At 41.3% G+C, this 23,501-nt stretch overlaps 1 protein-coding gene across 1 annotated transcript; it reads left to right on the top strand.

Moving 5' to 3' along the window:
* Positions 1-1,834: 1,834 nt before the first annotated feature.
* On the top strand, positions 1,835-22,581 carry LOC109469969 (matrilin-2-like). Its single transcript, XM_019768733.1, has 16 exons — positions 1,835-1,975; positions 3,698-3,839; positions 4,782-5,084; positions 6,065-6,178; positions 7,363-7,625; positions 8,832-9,121; positions 9,717-10,009; positions 12,693-12,904; positions 13,597-13,765; positions 15,593-15,820; positions 16,845-16,952; positions 18,016-18,588; positions 19,049-19,165; positions 20,534-20,787; positions 21,214-21,366; positions 22,381-22,581. Exons 1-16 carry the CDS (start codon positions 1,835-1,837, stop codon positions 22,579-22,581), a joined length of 3,561 nt encoding a protein of 1,186 aa, XP_019624292.1.
* Positions 22,582-23,501: the final 920 nt, after the last annotated feature.

Here is a 23,501-nt window from a genome sequence, read left to right as displayed (position 1 = left end):
AGACACCTGAAATATTTGCAAACATATAAAATCATCAAGGGTTTCTACGTCGCTGCCTGCATACATGCTCTAGAAAGTCTGTGCATTATGATCAAAGTCCATTAATTTGCGATGGTAAAAGGTAAGGGTAAATTGTAAAACAGTCATCCTTAACTGAGATGAAGCGTAATGATTTTTCAAGAAGCTACTAGTGTTATGCGGCTTCTCTACAGCTCACATTTATAGCCAACCCCTACTCTTCTCAATAAAGCTACGGTCACATCCCGCCGTACGTGCTTCTGCGTGCTGTCCACGTGCAAAAACGTGGGCAAACGTAGGGCATCCGTGCGTGGTGAGTACCGCCTCCGTACGGAATCCTACGGATTTGGGAGCACGCAGACACGCCGTAGAACTTTAAGTGCATGTAAAACTTTTTTCTACGTGCGGTCTGCGGATTCACCACCCGTGCGTGCGAGTACGGGCGACGCGCGTGCCCCGAACGTACCGTGCGGAAGAAGCACGTGTGAGTACGGCCTCCTTACTGTAAAGTTGCGGTCGCACAGAGATCGTACGTTGTAAGCACGTACGGCTCACTTGCCACTTGCGCAACGTACGATGCACGCAACCGCTCACAGCTGGACTTGGCGTGCAGACCACACTCTTACACTTTGCGCAACCGTGCAAGTGACGTGCGAGTGACGTGCGTAGACGCCACTCCTTCCCCACGTTTTCAGAAAAAACGTAGCGGACTTAGCCTCCCAAAAAACGTACGGACAAAAAAGCAAGTACGGCGGGTTGTGACCGAGGCTTAAGTGTGTTGGGTTCTTTTACGTGCATAGGTTTTGCGCTTAATGAGGCTAGGACCAAAAGCTCCTTCATACATGTACCCTGTCAAATTGTATGTAATTAATGGCTTGATACAATTCTCTGTTATCGACAAAAATGTTTGAAGTATAGGCGAGATTTGAAGTTTAGGGACGCAACTCAAAAAGGTTTCGTTTGTCGTTCCTTTTTCAGACGCCAGAGGGCGTGGTTGGCCTGGGTGCTGTGTCTGGTGTGGACAGGTGGGACGTGTGGAGCAGGATACGGCGGAAATACTACCAACAATTCAGGTAAGACTTTGTGTTATCCTACAAACAAACAAACAAACAACCAAACAAACAAAACAAACAGACAGCAAGACTTCGAAGATCTCAGACCTCCATGAAATATTAAGATCTAGATCTTATGTGATGGTGACTGTGACCTCTTCTTCTTCATCTTGGTGTCTACAAGTCTTTCTTTATCGTACAAGGGACAAAAACATCAGCTGTCAAGCAGGTCATGTAACGAAAAACACTTAAAAACAGCGAGAGCTTCAAGATGTAGACGTGATTAATGACTTTCTCCCTCTGGAACAGACTGACCACAACCATATCCATTACGACCATATCCATTATGACCTAAGCGACACGTGGAAACACAGACACACACACGGACACACACACACACACACATACACACGGACACGCACACACACACACACATACACACACACGGACACACACACACTTACACACGGACACACACTCACACACACACAGACACACGCACAAACACACACAGACACACACGCACGCACGGACACACACACACAAAAAAGATACACACACACAGACACACGCACACACGCACACGCACACGCACATACACACACACACACACACACACACACACACACGGACATACCAAAAACAAAACCTCCATTTTTCATGGGAATAACTACGGTTAAACTTAATTATTTCCAATTCAATTCAATCCAAGACTATGTCTTCACCAAACTTTCAATTAACTTTGAACAAATGTTGGCTTTCTAATGTCGCTTGTTTCCCCCTTTTACCCCTTGAAAGCATGTCGGGATACGAATGTGGATCTCGTGCTCCTATTAGACGGTTCTGGGAGCGTCACGGAGTCCAACTTCCAACGGATCAAGGACTTCGCTAAAGATCTCCTACAGGTTTCTATTTTAATATTGCATAACTGTACTGCTCTGAATGTATGATTTGTGCAGATTGTACTAGATCATTGTAACTAGTTGGTAGTCCTGTAGTACACTCTGTCATACACTTTATATTGTATTTAGTGTACATACGTCGATGAAGGTTAGACATCCAGGTAATACGATACGCCAAAAAGCAGTTACTCAAGCAACTGGATATGATTTTGGAAACGTCAGACGTTTCAGCTAGTATCCACTAGCTTTCGTCAGTGACTGAGAGACCAGACGGGAAATGCAGGTTTATAAGCACTAACTATTGATTGATATGCAAATAAAGTGAAAATAAAATTTTGGAAGTCGAAAAAGGAACAAAAGTCAGACAAGTCAAGACAAGATAATGCAAATTAGTCAGAAAGCTCCTGTTATACAGAACAGGAGCTTAAGCTTAACAGGGAAGGGGGCTACAGGTGGATCTCTCCGGCACTTGATTTGGCACTCCCAGCCGCAAGGACCGACAACACTAAGCTCCTGTTCTGTATGTTTTTCTGACGTTTTCAAAATCATGTCCAGTTGCTTGAGTAACTGCTTTTTGGCGTATAGTGTATATACTTTCTATGATAATGTATGGCTAACGTGTAGATTGCACACTTACAAATACCAGTAGTCTTATACAACGCTTTATACTACAGTCTTATACAGCATTCCACCCTGCATCCTACCTGTTACAATTGTTGCAATGTACGTTCCCACTAGGCTGTTTGAGTGTAGGGGCCTCCTACGCTGTGATTTGAACCCCCTATACTGTGATTTGAACCCCCTATACTGTGATTTAAACCCCTATACTGTGATTTGAACCCCCTATACTGTGATTTGAACCCCCTATACTGTGATTTGAACCCCCTATACTGTGATTTGAACCATCTATACTGTGATTTGAACCCCCTATACTGTGATTTGAACCCCCTATACTGTGATTTAGCCCCCTACACTGTCTTTCAACCAGCGAATGGTTGTTTCTTTTTGGGAAGAAACCTTCATAAATCTAAAAAAAAGTTTGACTTTAAAATGAAGCTACAACAGAGGGAAAGCTTTACAAACTTTGTCCCTCAAAAGGAGGAAATATTGTGGGTTATAATTAGGAGTTTTTAAATTTTTCGGCGAGAATATCAGACCCCCTACTGTCGTCATATCTTTCGGACTCGGGCGCAACTTGCTCCGTGAAAAGTTTCCCTTCTGTACCTTAACCCTACTGTACATTGTGAAAAATTCTGGCAAGAACCCTGTACAGTTGTATAAGCTTTGTCTTGACTTGACTTGACGTGGCGTCGGGTGGCGTAGTGGTAGATCATTCGATTGTGAACCGGGAGACCCGAGTTCTATCCCGAGTCGTACCCGGGACATGTCTGGGCATGCGCCCGACGTTGTGCCCTTGGGAAAGGCACTTTACACGACTTTCCTTACTCCACCCAGGTGTGAATGGGTACCTAACTTCGGTTGGGGAAAGCCGTATTGAGGTCACCTTGTGACGCCGAATGGCAGCCGCACAGACCCTTGCGACAGTTTCACAAAAATGTGGAACAAATATGTATCATGTGTATTATGTGTATTATTATGTGTATTATTACCCTTTGTATCATGTGATTGTAAGCCCTGCATCAATTCAGCACTATGAGGCTGCGATTGCACGGGTGATGTTTGGCCAAAAAAACATTTATTATTATTGACTTGACTTGACTACAGGAGTTCAACATCAACAGCGAGAACGGCACGCGGGTTGGTGCGGTCCAGTACAGCTCCGTAACCCGCGAGGAATTCAAGCTGAACCGCTATAACACCTCTGCCGAGGTCATGAACGCCATCGACGGGATCAGCTACATGAGAGGTATCTGTATCTGCATCGTATCTGTATCTGTATAGCTGGTATAAAGCCGTGTTTAAGTGAAGTCACCCAAACCGCGATTCAGGTAACTTACATTCCTCACATCTGGTCCACGTGCCACACACTCCTGTGAAACCGTGTCCGATCACAATTCGCTGAGCTATATTTGTTGTTGTTGTTTGATAAAAACACGCAAGGTGGCGTGTTATTATTGTCAGAGGTCAACGACCTGCTTGCTGATGCCCCCCTCCCAGCGTAGCTCGGCCGAATGCCGACGTGGTCCCGCCAGAGGCGGTGAAGCTCGTCCTAGAACGGACACATTATGTGACCATTACTGCTCTTTAAGTTGCTGCCACGTAAAAGTTGGTATTGCATATAAATAAAGAAATATCACCCCGTAATCCATGACCAGGCGAAGTTACATTGAAATCACATTGCGGTCAGACGCAAATCGCGATGCGGGAAAACCGATTCGAAACCACCTCTAGAAGTGGCTTGGGATCGAGGCGCTTTACATGTGATTTGGAGCGTTCAGATGGAGCCACTTGAAAACCACATGTAAAGTGCCTTGGGTGACTTCACTTAAACACGGCCTAACTGCCCTTCGGCGTAACACATCAGCTTCGCAGGCACGCGGCGCGGCGGCAGTTGGCTACATTACACCGAACGTCTTGTTACATATACGCCGAACCCTTGAACATCTAAACTCATATATTGTTTAAAGCTATCTAATGACAATGCCCCTACTGTACTTTGTGACAGCGAGTTCCACTCTGCGATAGTTCTAGGAAAGAATGAGTTTTTGAAGACCTCAATCCTTGGTTCTCTTCAATTTACTGTTCTTTTCTGGGCTGGTATTAGGTACTTAGTAGTTGGTACGTCCACCAGTTTATTAGTCATTTTGAAAACCATGCATAATCTGAACATTTTTCGCCTGTCTTCTAGGTGGCACGTACACGGGCGCCGCCTTGCGATATTTGTCAGATTACAGCTTCACGGCGACGGCGGGGGACCGTGCAGACAGGGCGAACATCGTGGTGTTGGTGACGGACGGGAGGTCTTACGACTCGGTAGTGACGCCGTCGGCGACCCTGAGGAACAAACGGGTGCAGTTGTACGCTGTCGGGGTGGGAGGGGCCGAGTACGCTTCCCTGAAGACCATCGCGGGAGACCCTGAGTACGCCTATCAGGTCGGCAGCTTCGCAAACATAACCAGCCTGACATCGGCGGTGCAAGAAGACCTATGTGGTAAGAGGATTGTACCAAATAATATAGGGTTAATGACCCGCCCTGAGGTGTATATGAGGTCATAATCTATGGTTGGTTCCTATAACCACCGAATAAATGACCGGGTCCGACACGGTCCGAGTCAGTGACTGCCAAAGATTTACATGTTGTAAAGGAGTTGTGTCACTTAAGCCTCGGTCACAACCCGCCGTACGTGCTTTTTGTCCGTGCGTTTTTTTGGGAGGCTACGTTTTTCTGAAAACGTGGGGAAGGAGTGGCGTCGACGCACGTCACTCGCACGGTTGCGCAAGGTGTAAGAGTGGGGTCTGCACGCCACGTCTGGCCGTGAGCGGTAGCGTGCATCGTTCGTTGCGCAAGTGGTAAGTGAGTTGTACGTGTTATAACGTACGATCACTGTGCGATTGCAACTTTCCCGGAAGGAGGCCGTACTCACACGTGCTTCTCCCGTACGGCACGTAAGGGGCACGCGAGTCGCTCGTACTTGCACGTACGGGTGGTGAATCCGCAGACCACACGTAGAAAAAGGTTTACATGCTCCAAAATCCGTGGGATTCCGTACGGAGGTGGTACTCACACGCCCTACGTTTCCCCACGTTTTTGCACGTAGACAGCACGCAGAAGCACGTGCGGCGGGTTGTGACCGAGGCTTAATGTGTTACTGATGAGTGACAAACTGTTAGACTGTCTTTTTGACATGGCCAGATCAGTGCAAATAGCTTCAAAACTTGTTTGGTCCGTTGTCATTGCAACTACATGTATTGTTGTTGAACAGAAAAGCTATTTTGGGGGTAGTGGGTCAAGTGCTATCACTGTTCAAAATACAAGCCAACTGTATCTTTTTTTACCACCGTTGTTTGATTCTTACAGACATTTGCTCTTAAAACTAATTCCTACAGGAAAGTAGCCCCACACGGGAAAAAGATAAACACCTACTTGCCGGTCAGTAGCCGTATAATTACCTTCTTCCCATGTATTATCAGGGAATAAGTCTTGTCTGGAGCAGCCATGCCACAACGGCGGGACATGTGAGAGTCAGGGGCAGGCGTTCTACTGCAGATGTCCCTCCGGCTTCACTGGAGAATACTGCGAAATCTGTAAGTACATCCACCCTCAGTTTCTTCTCTGTAAATTTCAATAAATAAAGATGTGATGATGATATTTATGTTTACCGAAAACATATTGTTTTTGCTCTGTTTCCTCTTCTTCCGTTCCAAATACAAAGGCAATAACTATAACCAGACTTCTGTCACCATGGTACGTAACTGATGTTGCGTTATATCATGTTGCAATTTTATAGCAGTAGGGATTTAGACTCCTGTCACCATATATATGAATGTGTTTTGACAGAGCAAACCGTATGCGGAGGTAAACATTATATATTGCAAATGTTACCTTTCTAGCTTTGTCTAATTTCTTGCAGCAAGAATAAACTGTAAATCACGATATGTACCTCATTAAAAATGAGCACTGAAGTAAAAATTACGTAATGTTATAATCGCTGCCGTTGTATATTTGACGTATACGAGTATAGTAAGTATTTGAGGAATGCTGTATAGGTTGCACTTGGCGTCCCACTAGAGGAACAATTCCACAACACCATTAAAATATCACATCCAAAGTGGGCCAACCATTCAACCTTGTAGAACCCCCATATAGTTTTGCCTTTGTTGTTCGCTCGCCAAGTAGCTTACCATAAAGATTTTAAAGGGCGTTTGTGTGATCTATGCAGGATAACACAGGAAGCCCTGAACGAATTTTCGTGATTATTATATTTCAGTCCATACCGTATGGTATGGATGAAATATACATGTATTGTGTTCTCTCATGTTTCTTCTCCTCCTCTCCTCCTACCATTCCTAAAAATGGATTCAACTCTGTCATTTGTTAGCCTAATGACTTGAAATTTGGCATGGAGGTAGAGTGGGTCTACAGAATAGCAGTCACAAATTTGGCATACACCACTTCCAAATGACTCATTTAGGGGACTTTAATGGCTATTTTCAGCCGAAAAAGGGCCAAAAGTGCTATACCCGTTCCACGTTCGATCTAAAGAATAGTCCGTTCCATCTACCGAACATTGCGGGTTACCTGGGTTGCTCGTACCTCGTGCGCAATGACCCACACATTCAATTTTATGTGCCTACGATCATTACTAGGGTAAGTTTGGAATAGTCCACTTTTGCGTGGGAGGAAGATTGACTGAATTCACTAAAATATGATGTATTTGCTCCCAAGCAAATGTCGGCCTTTCTAGTAATGTTGTTGTTTTCATCCATAGGTAATTCTCTCAGTGCGGACATGGCACAATGTTCGCTCTACGGCGATCCTCACTACAGAACCTTCGACGGCAAAAGTTCCGACTTCCTGGGCACGTGTACCTACACCTTCGTCAGGCACAAGACCACCAAAGGAAACCCACTCTTCAATGTAGCAGTGGATACGGAGTACGAAAGAGGTGGCACGAAGACGTCATACGCACGAGCGGTGCACGTCGACGTGTACGGATATCGCGTATCACTTCTAAACGGAACGTCTGTAACTGTAAGTTTTGATACGGATCTGTTTAAAAACAAAATCCGGATCCTAATATCCATGGCTTTGGTGGGATACTAGAAGTGGTTTAGATGGTGGTATTGATACTCTAGATGTGATCTAATTAGACCAAAGAAAGGGATATGCATCAATAACCTTTATTGTACATTCATGAACTATCGGGCAAAGTACAGGCGAACAGATCAATTTGGTAATATACATGTTTATAGTACAAACAGCTCTAAAGCTACTCTAATACATAAGTTCGCCTTCTTCCCGTTTCTTTGTGATGTTAAAATATAATTTGAAATGGGTTTGTATAGTACAGGATGATTAAAGCGCATAAGACAGATAAATTTGCCAACATTAGGCAAGTATTGGAAGTATGAAAACGTACTTGTATTATATCTAGAAAGATCATTTCTTTATGATATGTGTTACGGGAAGCTTGAAGTAAGATGACAGGAAGTAAAACAGGAGAAGCTATAGCTATTATAATAGTGTTTAATCCATATCTAAATATCAATGTATATACAATGGATATACGAGCTAGCGTGACTCCATGGACATATTGCATGCACTTTCATTCAAGAAATTTTAACTCAAGCGTGTGTGGAAAGCAATTCCCGTGATCACTTTCTATGGCACCTTCTACTGATAACTGAGATTAAAACTAGGTCAAGTATTCCTCCCTGTGGCACCCCACCCAGTTTAATCGAAACTGTCTCTTGTCAGGTTGACGGCATTCCCGCCACTTTATCAATTCAAAACTTAAACTTGAAGTGGAAAGCAGTTTCCCTGAGGGCACTTTCTATTGATAATGAGAAAAAAATGGGTCAAGTATTCACGCCTGTGGTACCCCCACCCAGTTTAATCGAAACTGTCTCTTGTCAGGTTGACGGCATTCCCGCCACTCTATCAATTCAAAATTTAAACTTGAAGTGGAAAGCAGTTTCCCTGAGGGCACTTTCTATTGATAATAAGATTAAAGGTGGGGTAATTATTCACCCCTGTGGTACCCCCCATCCAGTTTAACCGAAACTGTCTCTTGTCAGGTTAACGGCATTCCCGCCACTCTATCAATTCAAATTTTAAACTTGAAGTGGAAAGCAGTTTCCCTGAGGGCACTTTCTATTGATAATAAGATTAAAAGTGGGGCAATTATTCACCCCTGTGGTACCCCCACCCAGTTTAACCAAAACTGTTTCTTTCTAGGTTAACAACCTTCCCGTCACTCTACCAACTCAACTCGGTCCCTCCGCCCAAGTCCTGGTTGAATATCTTGGATCCTCCGTGGTCGTGCGTACAGTGTTTGGGCTACAGGTTGGCTACGACGGTAAACATGAAGTTTGGGTCCGCCTTGCGAAATGCTTCAAGTCGAAGGTTGAGGGACTCTGTGGAAACTTCAATGACGATTCGAATGACGATGATATGACGTCATCTGGTACCCAGGCCGCCAACACCGCTGCTTTGTTGACAAGCTGGAAGGTTGCTACCAATGAAAGGTGCTGTCTCAAAATCTTTCTCGGTTTATAAATATAATATGATAATAATAACCTTTATTGTACATAACATGCCCTATCGGACTAAGTACAGGTGAACAGATGAAAGGGTAGTATACATGTTTGTAGTACAAATAGCTCTGAAACTACACTAACGCAAAGGATCAGCTTCTTCTCGGTTTTTAGTGATGTCAAAAATATGATTTGAAATGGGTTTGTTTAATACAGGATGATCAAAGCGCTTAAGAAAGATGCATTTTTCAATATTAGTCAAGTATTGGAAGTACGGAAACGTACTTGTAATATATCTAAAAATATCATTTCTATAAATAATATTGCAAAGCTGATACAAGCACGAAACTTCATCTGAGTTATAAAATTATACATTATAGTACAATTGAAACGAGAGAAAAATACACCTGGATACACAAGAGTTCAACTAATGAAGTAATAATGGACCTAATCGACAGAAATGCAGTTTGGTAGGTTTATATGTAACGTTATAACCTTGTATGGTGACTGTCGTGAACGTATGTAACAATAACCAAACGTCGCCAGAGTGTTTTTATGAACACGTATCTTGTTTTTTTTTCCACAGCTGTACAGTAGGGGGTGCCGCTAACCCCACCGCCTGCTCCTTTCTAAACTTCGCCGTGGCGGTAGTAGCTTTCAGCTGCTCGACGCTCACCAGCTCTCCGGCATTTACCACTTGTCACTCCACCCTCGCCTTTAACGACTACTACCAGAACTGCGTGGACGATGTGTGTACGGCTGACACAGGCAGCAGCACGGAGTTGTGCAACAATTTTGAAGCCTACGCGCGCCAGTGCGGGAGAGAAAATGTCACCCTGAGCGGCTGGAGGGCTGCCATAACGTCAGCAGTGGACTGCAGTAAGTGGGGAAATTATTTGATTTGATTTGATTTGATTTATTAGGCTGAATAAACATATATATACAGCCAGGACTGCCCAACTAGCCGGAGGCTATTATAAAGGGCTAGCCCTCACAACAAGAACATTAACAATTCGGAACAGGTAACAGTTAACAGTGTCAGTTACACTTCAGATAAACATACTATTACATAACAGGTGTTGCCACGGTCTAACGTTGACAAGCTATGAAATCCGGCCTAGTCGTCGTGCGTTTACTATAATTACATTGTGTACTATATATACATGTCAGGTTAATATACTATTACATACTATGTTGCAGTCTAAAGTTATGTTAGGGTTAACAGGTTATGAAATCTGGCCTAGACGTCATACATTTACTATAATTACGTTGTGCACTATAAACATAGTGTATTGAAGTTCACCGCCCAAAATCAGTGTAGATTTCCCTGACAGTTCGTTGAGCTGCAACTGTCTCATCTTTGGTGCAATGCTGTTTGGTAATGTTAGGTGGCGCTGTTGCAGCGTCAAGAATAAGTCCAGAAAGTGACAGACAGCCCACCAAGACATAAAACCATAAAAAGTCTATATTGAATAGGTTGAATGATTTACCCATTTAAACTATTCACAGAAATCAATTACATTTTGAAGACTCTTTGGAATTTCGAATGGTTGTGATAAACTATTGGATGTATCTATTGGATCTAAAATATCAGATGTCTTGATGATTAATAATGTACAAGGAAAAAAAAGATTTGAATTGACACTCATTATTATGATATCTCTTGATCTGGACATGCTGGAGTTACAAATTGTAGATGGTAGATCTTTTTTTGTGCCCGGGGAGAAGTGGCATAAAATTGGGTCCCCTAGCAGTTTGTTCAGAAACTGCAGAGGCTTTTGTTTAAAAATCTTTTAGTGAGGACAACTCAAGAACCGGTTGAGGGATCATCATGATTATTGGTACATAGGTTAAGCTTAGTGATGCTTCGCATAATTACAAATCAATTATGTAAATCAGAATCTAATTTGCATAATCAATGCTGTTCAAAAAGATCTACTATCAAGAATATATAACTACTGGACACTGATATACCAAGGTCAACTTGTTCCGTTACTTCTGTATTATTTGACTTTCCATGTCTTTTTGATTTGATTATTTATATTTTTACCATTGATATGCAAACTCCACTTTTAGTTATTTACTTTTAAGTTGACATACCTTTTGACTATCTACCATTATGATTTGATATCTGAACGATTATAATTACTTCTATGTTACTTTATTTCATTTGATTGTTGATGAGTTAGTTACGATTTCGTCTTGTTCACGATAAGTTTATCTATTTTTATTTGACCTTTGTTAGTTCATCTTTAATCTTTTGTTATAATTGTAATGTCATGTAGTTTTGTTGGGGTTATTCCCCCAGGAATCTTTGAAAAACACCAATAGGTGACATGTATTCAGTTATTTATTTATTTTATTCACATTTATTTTTTGAGGATTGGGCAAAAAGTTATAAAACTTATCTCAGCCCTCTCCTCACACATAAAAAAAAACAATAAAAGAAAGTAATAATAACTAGAAAGGCCAATATTTGCTTTGGAGCAAATACAGCGATGGGTTCACCACATTTTACGACATGGCAGGGAAAGAATGAGAAACACAAGGGAAAACAATGATTTACATTGATATAACTATAATATGAAGTAACATACAACTAAAACAACAGTTGGATAGCTATTCCCTACTTTATTGGTTAGGATTTTTAATTGCATAATGCAAACTGTTGATTTTCAAAATAAAAAAAAAACGTTCATGCCCCGCATTCCAATGCTGGAGCAGAAAAGCTTGAAATACCTACCAAAACACTTGAATAAAGACATACTGTCAGTATGGAAATGCTCTGTGCAGGTGTTAATCAAGTTAAATCCCAACAGCCAATCAGCAAGAAATGCTCTGTGCAGGTGGAAATGCTCAATCTTTTTGTTTTGATTTTGTATTTTGTCGGTGCCTTATAAGCCCATATGGGCTGGGCGGCACTTTGATCGCAATGGCACGATAATAAACAGTCATTCATTCATTCATGCTCTGTGCAGGTGTTAATCAAGTTAAATCCCAACAGCCAATCAGCAAGAAGTATAGAGGAAAGCTGCATGCCTATTGGTTGATGCCCTGCATTCCATTGTGATGACTCATGCCCAGACGTGGTAAACACGGCACACTAACACAGTAATACATTTGCTATAACACAGCCAAAAAACTCAAATAAAACCATTCTAAAAGTCTGTATCACAAAAATTTAAAAAACGCCGAGGGGTATTTGCCCACTGCACCTCCATACCAAATTTCAGGACCTTAGGCCCTAAAATGAAGAAGCTGAATCCATTTAAAAAATGGCAGGAGAAGAAGAAGGAGAAGAAACATCAGAAAAAGCAATATGGGTTCACCACCACTTCGTGGTGTGGTGAACCCATAATAAGAAGAACAAATGACAAAGGTACATAATGAGCTGGTGTACAAATCAAAATCAATCAACTAAATCAAACAAAACGTCCTGTCTGCAAAATAAAGTTGAAAACCACATCAAATATTTTACAGTTGTTGACAAATGACATGTATTTCCTGGTTAAATAAAAAAAACAAAAAACAAAAAAATAAACAAACAAATGCTGTCTTTCAGGTGTAACGTGCCCATCGGAGAAAAACTTGACATACTCCAGTTGTGTGAAGGAGTGTGAGCCCAGCTGTCTCCTGCCCAGAGGACCACCAGGTTGTGACAACACCGTCTGTCTGTCTGACGGCTGCGTGTGCGAGAATGGACTGCTCCGCAGCGGGGATAGCTGCGTCCCCCCGGAAAAATGTGGTTGCTCCCAGGATGGGGAGTACCATATGGTAAGAACAGAATAAATTTTAAACATGGAGTATGCTATTTCTTTGGCGACGTCTCAGGGAGGAGCCTAATGGTACAGTATTGTGTGCAGTTTGCATGAATTCTAGGAATGGTATAGGCATTTTGTCCACAGGAATGGAATGTCCACAGGCATGTCTCTGACCCACATCTATGCTCACATTCCTGGAAACCCTTGCCAGTCTTGTTAGATTTATGCTTCAATGAAGGTTGGACATTCAGGTAATAAGATACACATCCAAGGAAAAAATTACTCAAGCAACTGGGTAGATATTTAAATATAATGCTTCATTTAGTAGACTATTTCTTTCTTGAACATTCTACTAAGGACCTCACCGAATATCTGTAACACTAAAATTGTATCTAATAGCAAGATAGATATCTGATGGCCCACCCTTTATTCAATGTATTTATCTAAAACTGTTTCACAATGACAATGTATTATCATAAAGTCAGGCAACGTCGACCAATTTGAAGCCTCCATTTCCCATTGGGTGCTTCTCATTGGTCGACATTGGTCTATCAGGCCGTAACATCATAAGTAGTGAATAATGAAGAAAGTGGTCGATTATTAGAATTATTACAAACCACTTTTTGGACTATACCATTTTGAGATTTCTGGTTGAAACGAATCATTGGAGGGAAAAAACTTAATGATCTTTCCTTTGTGTTCTAGGTTGACACCAACTGGGGCACACAGGACCAGGTTCAGTGCGGTTGCTCTAGCAACAACGGTGTTCGATGCTACAATGTGGTCTGTGCTCCTAACTTCTACTGGGCTCAGGGGGAGAGCACCTACGAATGTCTGTGTCAGCCTGGCCGCCAGGAACAGTGCAAGGCTCAAGGTAAAACAATCAACAGTTCTTAACTCATCATCTTGTCTTCATTCTTATGTTTACTGAAGGAAAACATATTGTTTTTGCTCCATTTCTTCTTCCTCTTCTTTTTCTGTTCCAAACACTAACCTTTGACCTGGCCAATAAACTATTTTGTTGACTTCTGTCACCATAGTAACTGGTGTTGGGTTACATAATGTTGCAATTTCATTGTAGGCATTTAGGCTCCTGTCACCATATACATGTACATGTATGTGAATGTGTTTGAGTAAGAATTAACAGAGCAAACCATTTCCGAAGGTAAACATTATGCATTTGCTTTTCAAATGTTACTTTTCTAGTTTAGTCTAAGTCTTTGACCGTCGGGCTGCTACATATGATCTGACAACAAGTTTTCTCTACTCTCCTCAGTTTTCAGTTTTCAGTTTCAAATCTTCACTTAATGTCATGCCTCGTCCATTCTCTGATGTTGTCCTTCCATCTTTTCCGTTGCCTACCCCGCTTTCTTCCTCACTGTACTGTTGCATGTGGTTTTGGCTGTGCTGATCAGCCACTTTAAATTGTCATTGCCTCTTTGTCCATCAAGTGATTGGAAAAAGGCATTGGGTAGGATTTGACATAAACCTCAATGATCTCTCTGATGGTGTTTTAGTTCATTTATTCCTTAGAGGTTCTGTATCACTATCATATCCAAATAACTTAAAATTTTTACTTTATGTTCAATCATTTATAAAGGAAACTAAAAGATTTGAGTAATTCTTTCCTATCAATTTTGTAAGTTTTGCCTGGAGTACTTTACACATTGTAACCTTATTTATTCTATTCTGTTATTATTAAGCTTTGCATGTCTGTTTTTGCATTTGATTTTGTATTTTTGTAATGTCAGATGGCGACATGAACATAAGCTTCGGCTTGAGTGTGTCGTCATCCTGTCCACTTTGCTTCTAAATGTTTTAATAAAGAAAAAAAAAGGCATAAGTAGGCAATAAGAGTAGAGGAGAATATTTGGCCAGGTAGGAACTTTTGACAATCAGCCTGCAAAGATTATGTCCTGTACTCTTCTTAATCAGGGCTCGAAAAAAACAGTGTCCCAATGGCCACTGACCACTAAAATGTAGGCCGGGACAACTAAAAAGCCACTTTGGGACATTTTTGGGAAAACAGAAAAATAATCAACATCAAAATGTCAGCATTTCTATTGCTGATATGGCACACGTCCGGCTTTTGGCTCCAAATTTCTTGTCTACTCTGCAATTATAGCGCGCCTGGGAGTCAGAACATAAGCGAAAGAAAATTGACTTCAAGTTGAACTCATACATTTAACTTTTACATACCTCCCGAAAAACAGGTTAGGACAGTTCATCCTCACTTTGGGACAATTGAAATTTATTTTTTAGACAGTGCTAGGACAGTGCTAGGACGATAGAAAGAAAGTTAATTTCCAGGCCCTTATAATGACTATTATCTGAAGGAATTTGACAAGTCTTTCCATACAAGGGTCATAAGTCTTAATATCATTCAGAACATCCTTTTCAAACTTTCGGGGGTGATGTGATTCAATGATTGTACATATATCTGTTTCTTACGTAAAATGTTTCAAAGATTACTCGTATTTTACACTCTGTATTTGTTTGTCATAACTTATATGTACATATATGTATAATGATATGTAAATACATAATAAGAGATATTGGACTATAAATGTAAGTATGTGGGAAAATTGGGAAGGGGAACACTACAGTAACTGAATTTATTAGGAAATGTTGTATCTTCAAATTCACTCTTTGAATTCTTTCTTGGTCTGCAAATGTTTTATTGTAACACTTGTCCCAACAGCGGAGTGCTATACCAAGAATGGAACATATTACAGCGGCAAGATGTCTACCACGATAAGTGGACGAACATGCCAGGGTTGGGACACCCAGCTCCCCCACAAACACAGTATCTCCAGGCTCACACATAACTACTGCCGGAACCCCGGTGGAACCAGGGACAGACCGTGGTGTTACACGATTGACCCTAGCGTCCGCTGGGAGTACTGCAGCGTCCCACAGTGCGGCAAACGTGAGTACTTCAAAGTGGTTACCCTAGGGCGTCGGCAGAATGTACTGCGCCACACCAATTTAATTTCTTGGTTATCGGATTTTTCTAGAAAAATAATGGAGCGGGCGGATAAAAAAAAATAAAACAAATAAACAGGCCTATGCTATTATGGCCCTAAATTGTACGATGGGAGCCATGAAGTCAACACACCAGGCTAGTTCAAAATTGTCAATGAATTTTGAACTTTTAATGATACCACTGCATTGAAATATGGAATATAACTGTAACAACTAGGATGAAAATGACTGTTTTTAACTGTTCAGGGCAAAATATGAGCATTTTGCAGTTGATTCTGAACTTTTTTTTTTAAATTTCCAAAACAGAAAAAAAAATGAAGCGGGTGATTCCGTTAACCAAGAAATTAAATTGGTGTGGCCTAACGTTGTATCTAAATTTTGCCTGTTGCAGACGATATCTTTTCCCACACAACATTTGGAAACTACAGACGGGATGTTAACCTTATATGTGCAAATATGACCTAAGCTTATATAAGAAGTTCTGCCAAAGTTCTATGCATAATACATTACGGGTTTCGCGTAAGTGCAGTACGTTCTGCTGACGTGCTGGTTAGCCTCCACCAGGCTTAGGAAAGCAGCTGGAAAGAGAAGCAATTTCTAGTCTTTCAAGCTGCTTCCCGAAGCCTGATAGAGGCTATACTTTGGTCGCTCATTTTACTGATGGTAAGGAAGTATTGTTTTGGGCTTGTTTGTGGGTTTGTGTGTATGCTTGTCCAGACAGGGCAGGTTGACAGCACATGGGTGGAGTAAGATTGACAGGCAGAATCTGGCCAAGAGCAAACAGGAATTCAAATTTGGGAGAATTCAGGAAGTAAAAAATATGTTACGGGTGGATTTTGATAAAATTTATTGCCAAAAATGGCCTATAGGTACAATTGGGTTTGAATATGGTTTTTATTCATATTACGCTGAGAATTATACTATGTACAGTCTTAAAATGTATGGAATTCCTTTATTCTCGTCCATAGTTTACTGTGAGCCGAACCCCTGTAAAAACAATGGAACCTGCCAGGAGTTCGGCAGTGCCTACACATGCCAGTGTCCTGCTGGGTATGAGGGAGACAACTGTGAAAAATGTAAGTACAATATTACTGTATAGTCTGAGTATTATCATATATAGTCCAATGTTCAGTAAGGGCAGAAATGGTAATGTTCAGTCAGCACAAAGGAAAGACATGGGATCATCCAATCAGCACCAAGACAAAACAGGATTGTCCAATCAGCACCAAGGACAAACATAGGATTTTTCAGTCAGCACCAAGGGCAGACATGGGATTGTCCAATCAGCACCAAGGGCAGAAATGGGATTGTCCAATCAGCACCAAGGACAAAACTGCATGTAGGTTTTACTTACCTCTGAATCCTCTCCTACAAATGATCTGTGGATATTGCATGCTGGTATTTGATATTTTCCAACAGTATTCCTGCATTAGGCCACAGTAAGTAAATTTTATGGATGACATCCTCCGCAGACTCCAAATCTAATGCAAGAGGGCGAAAAAAACAAGGCGGGCCCAAAAAAACAAGATTCCTATATTTTGAAATTTTAACATCATAAACCCTATTAAACAAGAAATGATACCTATATGGTGCTTACTTTACTGCCAACTATCACAACATCAATTTGTCACTAAAACAACTTTAAAAAGGGAAAGTTTTCAATCATTGTACGAACGGTTTTTATTCCGTGGGAACGTATAAAAGGAATAAAATACATCACTGCATCAAAGAAAAAGTAAAATAAATCAGATCCTTGTTTTGTCCCCTCTCTTCATGTTTATCTGCCATATATGTTCCAGCATGGCAAGGCATGCCATTTTGTCCATTTTTGGAATGTTGACCACCGTCAAAGGGCAACAAAATTTCTTGTGTGTTTTTTCTAAAATCAGGCGAAAATCAATGCGCGCGCGGATGTCATCCATAAAAATTACTTGCTGTGGCCTTACATTACATTACTCTGAACACATACAAGTATATAGGTAATAATATTTACGTGATATCAACAAAAAATTCGAAATGTTGCAGGAATCTATTTGACACTTGAAGCAATTACATAGTTATTACATTGTACAGTTTCGAAACGCTATCTGTGAATTTGACTGTTGAATCTCAGTTTAATTCTTTTTTGTCACACTATAGTGTCAGCCTGCGTAAGGACATCAGCTGGCCTTGACCTTGTCTTCCTATTTGACGGATCCAGCAGTGTGACCTCAGCTAACTTCAAGGTCATGAAGGACTTTGTCAAGGACGTTGTGAAAACTTTTGTCATCCAGCCCGACACAACCCACATCGCAGTGGTGCAGTACAGCAATGTCGCACGTACAGAATTCAACCTCAACACGTACAGTAAGACAGCAGACGTTGTAGACGCCATTGGAAGGATCCATTACATGAAAGGGGGTACAAACACTGCAGCAGCGTTAACATATGTAGGACAATCCGTCTTTACGCGGAGTATGGGCGACAGGCCACGCAATCCAAACGTTCTCGTTGTCATTACGGACGGTAAATCGAACGACAACGTGGCGGACGCTACGAGAGCACTGCGCTTGCGAGGTGTCTATGTGTACGCGATTGGAGTCGGCCATGATGTGGACCGGTCCACTTTACAGGCCATCACAGTGGGTAGAAGTAACAAGACTGTGATGATGACTGTCAGCTTTGACAGACTACCTGAGTTAACCGCAAGGCTACAAAAATCCCTGTGTGAGGGTAAGTGTTTTGACTCATGTCTTTAAAACAAAGCTTCTTAAATTTTGAGGGTTTGATTGATCAAGGTCCTTGCGTTGAATCCTAGATTCATTCACACTTTCCATAGAAAAGTTGGGCTAAAAAGCAAGTGTATCAAGAACACAAGGTTATGTGTTTGGACAAAAAAATGGGCTGGGTGCCACAGAACTCAAGAACTCAGTACATTGCCGATTCATAAATGCCACACAAGGCCAGCATGTGCCGGCTTGTTGTAAAAGTTGCCATGTACTATTATGGTAACTACAAATCCGCATGTACCAGCTTTGTATTCCTGTGGTTTAGCACCATTATTTTTGACTGACTGTTTTTTTTATTTCCCTAGTCACGAGCACTAGTTTGGGGGTCTTCAGAGGATGCCATCCATAAAATTATTGTGGACTTAACTTAACAAATACATTGTAATGATTTTTGTGTTTTTCAGGAGAAAACGAATGTGAGCCCACCAACCCCTGTATGAACAGTGCCACCTGCCGTGACGGGGAGTACAGCTACAGTTGCAGCTGTCCACCTGGCTACACAGGCAACAGGTGTCAGACATGTGAGTAACTATGTATGTCTGATTCTCTCTCTGAATACTGTGTAAGAAAGAATGAATGATATAAAATGTCATTTATTGATAGTGAGTGAGTGAGTGAGTGAGTGAGTGAGTGAGTGAGTGATGGATATGTGCTTTTAGCAAATGAGTCAATGAGTAAATGATTGAATGATTGAATGAACGATCTAAAGTATGATGGAAGAAAGAATGACTGAATTAATTTTAAGCACTTAATAAAGCATTTCACGCGCCTAAAAATGTCAAGCCAACATTGGCCTAAAATAGTATATACAAATACGCAATATGTATAAACAACTTACTCACACGGTTATTATTCAAGTTTAAAACTATGTGCTATACAAAACACTACAATATTGAATCTTGTCTAGATGTGAAGACCAGAAAAATTGTATGTAAACTAGAAAGGCCATATTTGCTTTGGAGCAAATACAGCGATGGGTTCACCACATTTTACGACATGGCAGGGAAAGAATGAGAAACACAAGGGAAAACAATGATTTACATTGATATAACTATAATATGAAGTAACATACAACTAAAACAACAGTTGGATAGCTATTCCCTACTTTATTGGTTAGGATTTTTAATTGCATAATGCAAACTGTTGATTTTCAAAATAAATAAAAAAACGTTCATGCCCCGCATTCCAATGCTGGAGCAGAAAAGCTTGAAATACCTACCAAAACACTTGAATAAAGACATACTGTCAGTATGGAAATGCTCTGTGCAGGTGTTAATCAAGTTAAATCCCAACAGCCAATCAGCAAGAAATGCTCTGTGCAGGTGGAAATGCTCTGTGCAGGTGTTAATCAAGTTAAATCCCAACAGCCAATCAGCAAGAAGTATAGAGGAAAGCTGCATGCCTATTGGTTGATGCCCTGCATTCCATTGTGATGACTCATGCCCAGACGTGGTAAACACGGCACACTAACACAGTAATACATTTGCTATAACACAGCCAAAAAACTCAAATAAAACCATTCTAAAAGCCTGTATCACAAAAATTTAAAAAACGCCTAGGGGTATTTGCCCACTGTACCTCCATACCAAATTTCAGGACCTTAGGCCCTAAAATGAAGAAGCTGAATCCATTTAAAAAATGGCAGGAGGAGAAGGAGGAGAAGAAGAAACATCAGAAAAAGCAATATGGGTTCACCACCACTTCGTGGTGTGGTGAACCCATAAATATTAATCGTATAATAAGCCCAGAGAGCCAGGACTGAAAGATAAGTTCCCAGAATACTTTTAATAATGTTTCAGTTAATATCCAACAGTCACAACAGTTTATTCTTCATTGTGATGGCATTTCAACACCAAGAACATTACTAGTAAATGACACCTTTCTTTCAGGCACTTCAAGTAAGACACCGGCCACCTGTATTGCCTGGGGAGACCCCCATTATCTGACCTTTGACGGCGGCCATCTTGACTTCATGGGCACCTGTCGGTACACTCTGACCCGAGACGCCGCGACCAACGGGACACTTTTCAACGTGGAGGTGGAAAACGAGAGCCGTGGTGTAGCAGTAGTGTCGTACACCAAGGCAGTACATGTGAGCCTGTACGGGCGCAACATATCTTTGCAGAAGGGCGGTAGTGTGTTGGTGAGTTGAGCTCTTTTCTGACTACATCCACCTTCTAGCAGCCCTTTCACTAGTTGCAGGGCTCTAAAAGAGCTTAATGGCCAACACCTCTAAGTTAGGAAAATTGGCAACATCTGAATCTTTTTAATTTTTTTCATATATACCAATATTGGACCAATTATTGTAAGACTGAGAACTCCAAACAAATAAGGTCAATGACCTGGACCAGACATCTGTCACCATGGTAACTGGTGTTAGGTTACATAATGTTGCAAGTGCCATGCAGAACTCAAGAGTTAAAGAGGGGCTGTGGTTGTGTTTGAGTAAGAATTAAAAAAATAGCAGTAGCTTGTTAAGCTGGCCATGTGAAGGTAACCATTATGAATTTGCTTTGCAAATCTAGTTTATGGATTATTTTATCTTGAAAGTTGTTTAATTACTTTACAGGTTGATGGTCTGGCGTACACCCCACCCTTATCCCTACCCATCATGCCCCTGACTCCCACCATGCCTACGGGAGTGGAAGTGGTGAATAATGGAGCGCTAACGGTCGTCAAGTCCGACTTTGGACTGGTAGTGTCTTATGACGGATCACACGAGGTTAGTTACAGCCATTATTTTCAATTTAACCTTTAGTACACCGAAGTAATCTAAGGCAGAAGGGAGAAGGTTAAGCTTTAGAACACTGAAGTAACCATATATGGCAACCGAATCTCTATTGGTTCCACGGTTAGGTAGCAGGGAGAAAGTTAACGGTTAGCACACACACTAAATAAATTAAATATAAATGGCAACCAAATCTCTATAGGTTACAGGGTTGGGCAGCAGGGAGAAGGTTAACCTTTAGTACACTGAAGTAGCCATATGTGGCAACCAAATCTCTATATATTGGTTACAGGGTTAGGTAGCAGGGAGAAGGTTAACCTTTAGCACACTGAAGTAACCATGAATGGTGACCAAATCTCTTATTGGTTACAGGGTTAGGCAGCAGGAAGAAGGTTAACACTTAGCACACTAAAGTAACCATGAATGACGACCAAATCTCTATTGGTTACAGAGTTAGGTAGCAGGGAGAAGGTTAACCTTCAGTACACTGAAGTAACCAGAAATGGTAGCCAAGAAAATTGGTTTCAGGGTTAGGCAGCAGGGAGAAGGTTTAACTCCGTGAAGGTTTTTCTCATTCATGAAGGATGAAATAGATTATTTGATGTGCTTCAAAACTGTTGACAGCCGAATGTAGCCTTTGCATGTACATCTGTAGGTAGCAACTTGTTTTACAATTGTATGAATTGTCTGAGTATACCGTAACTGTTCTGTATCATACAGTGCACAAAATCTACTCTTTTTGCACAACTTAAATCATGCATAAAGATTCTGTTCTTTTTCTCGTGTATGCCTTTACACAAGCTTTAATGTGTGCTTAAATACAAGTTTTGTACAGCACACATATCATTATATAAAGAATGCCAATGACAATGTAGAATGATATCGACGTAGCACAGTAATGTATGTAGATATGCAATAAAGTTCATTGCAATTGTCATTATCTTGTTGCCATTCAATATATAAGAACTTTTAATGAACATTTCGTTAACTTTTCTCATGGTTTTCCAGGTTCGAGTCACCCTCCCAGTCTGTTACATGAACAAGACTGAAGGCATCTGTGGGAACTACAACGGTCGCCCTGGTGATGACCTTTTGACCCCTGCAGGGACCACGGCTTCTACTTCTACAGCACTAGGCAACAGCTGGCAAGTGACGTCATCAAATAACAGGTATGATGCTTTGAAACTTAACTGCTGGACACTTAGATAGATGTACCTGACAACAACTACTGAATGGAGGCATTCACAGTGTTCAAAGTTCAAGACAGAATATAATTGTTTATGGCATAATAAGTTTGTAGTGTTAAGGCCATGTTGATTTGATTATATGGATTGCATTCTCTCGGAACCCTAAAGCTGATGCGAGTGTGCGAATACACAAGGTTTGGCAAAGATAACAAAGTTGCCTTCATCATGAAGGTTGACACTTCATGAAAAACCACGTTTCCAAGAGTTTCCAGTCCCGCACACGCCCGTGAAATTCGCCGTGTCCTGGTCGCGTCCATGGATTTCCGGGCTCCGCATGTACGGCCCCGGATATTTCCTTACACTCCCGGATTCGTGCTCGCCGTGCACGTGCACGGAAATTTACGCCCCGCACACTTGGCGTGTGTTGGGGAGCGGCTAACAATAAGGGGTAATTAGGTACTGCGTGTATTCATGTTTCAGGTGATAATTACTTGAACCAAAGTTGCCAGAACTTTAATCTAAGCAAATTAGATATAGAATGATCAAGGATTGTTAATACAACATTTGAACCTATGCGTCCTTGGCTTGATTTATCGTCATGTCGTCCATACGACAAAGCACATTTGAGCGTAGGGCGCCCCGACGCTGGGGTTATATAACCTACTCGGTCAAAATGACCTAAATCTACACTCCAGTCTAAATCTGAATATTTTATTTTGGAAATAATAGTTTATCCGTAAGGTTCATTACCATGATGTAATCAAACGCTTGACTAAAGGGGTTTGAACTAACGTGACCTGATCAGTTTGTTATAATTTTTAGGTACATGTATAGGTAATAATATGCAAGCTTTACATTGTAGTTCGGTCGATGTGTATTGTGATGTGTCTGACATGGCGTCCATTTAGCCTTTGTGTAAACAAAGGGAGAACTCACAGCGTC

This window comes from Branchiostoma belcheri, unplaced genomic scaffold (assembly GCF_001625305.1).
Source record: "Branchiostoma belcheri isolate BF01 breed outbred unplaced genomic scaffold, Haploidv18h27 scaffold213, whole genome shotgun sequence".
Lineage (NCBI taxonomy): Eukaryota > Metazoa > Chordata > Leptocardii > Amphioxiformes > Branchiostomatidae > Branchiostoma > Branchiostoma belcheri.
Note: the sequence above shows the minus strand (reverse complement) of the source record. Positions and strands in the feature narration are given on the sequence as shown.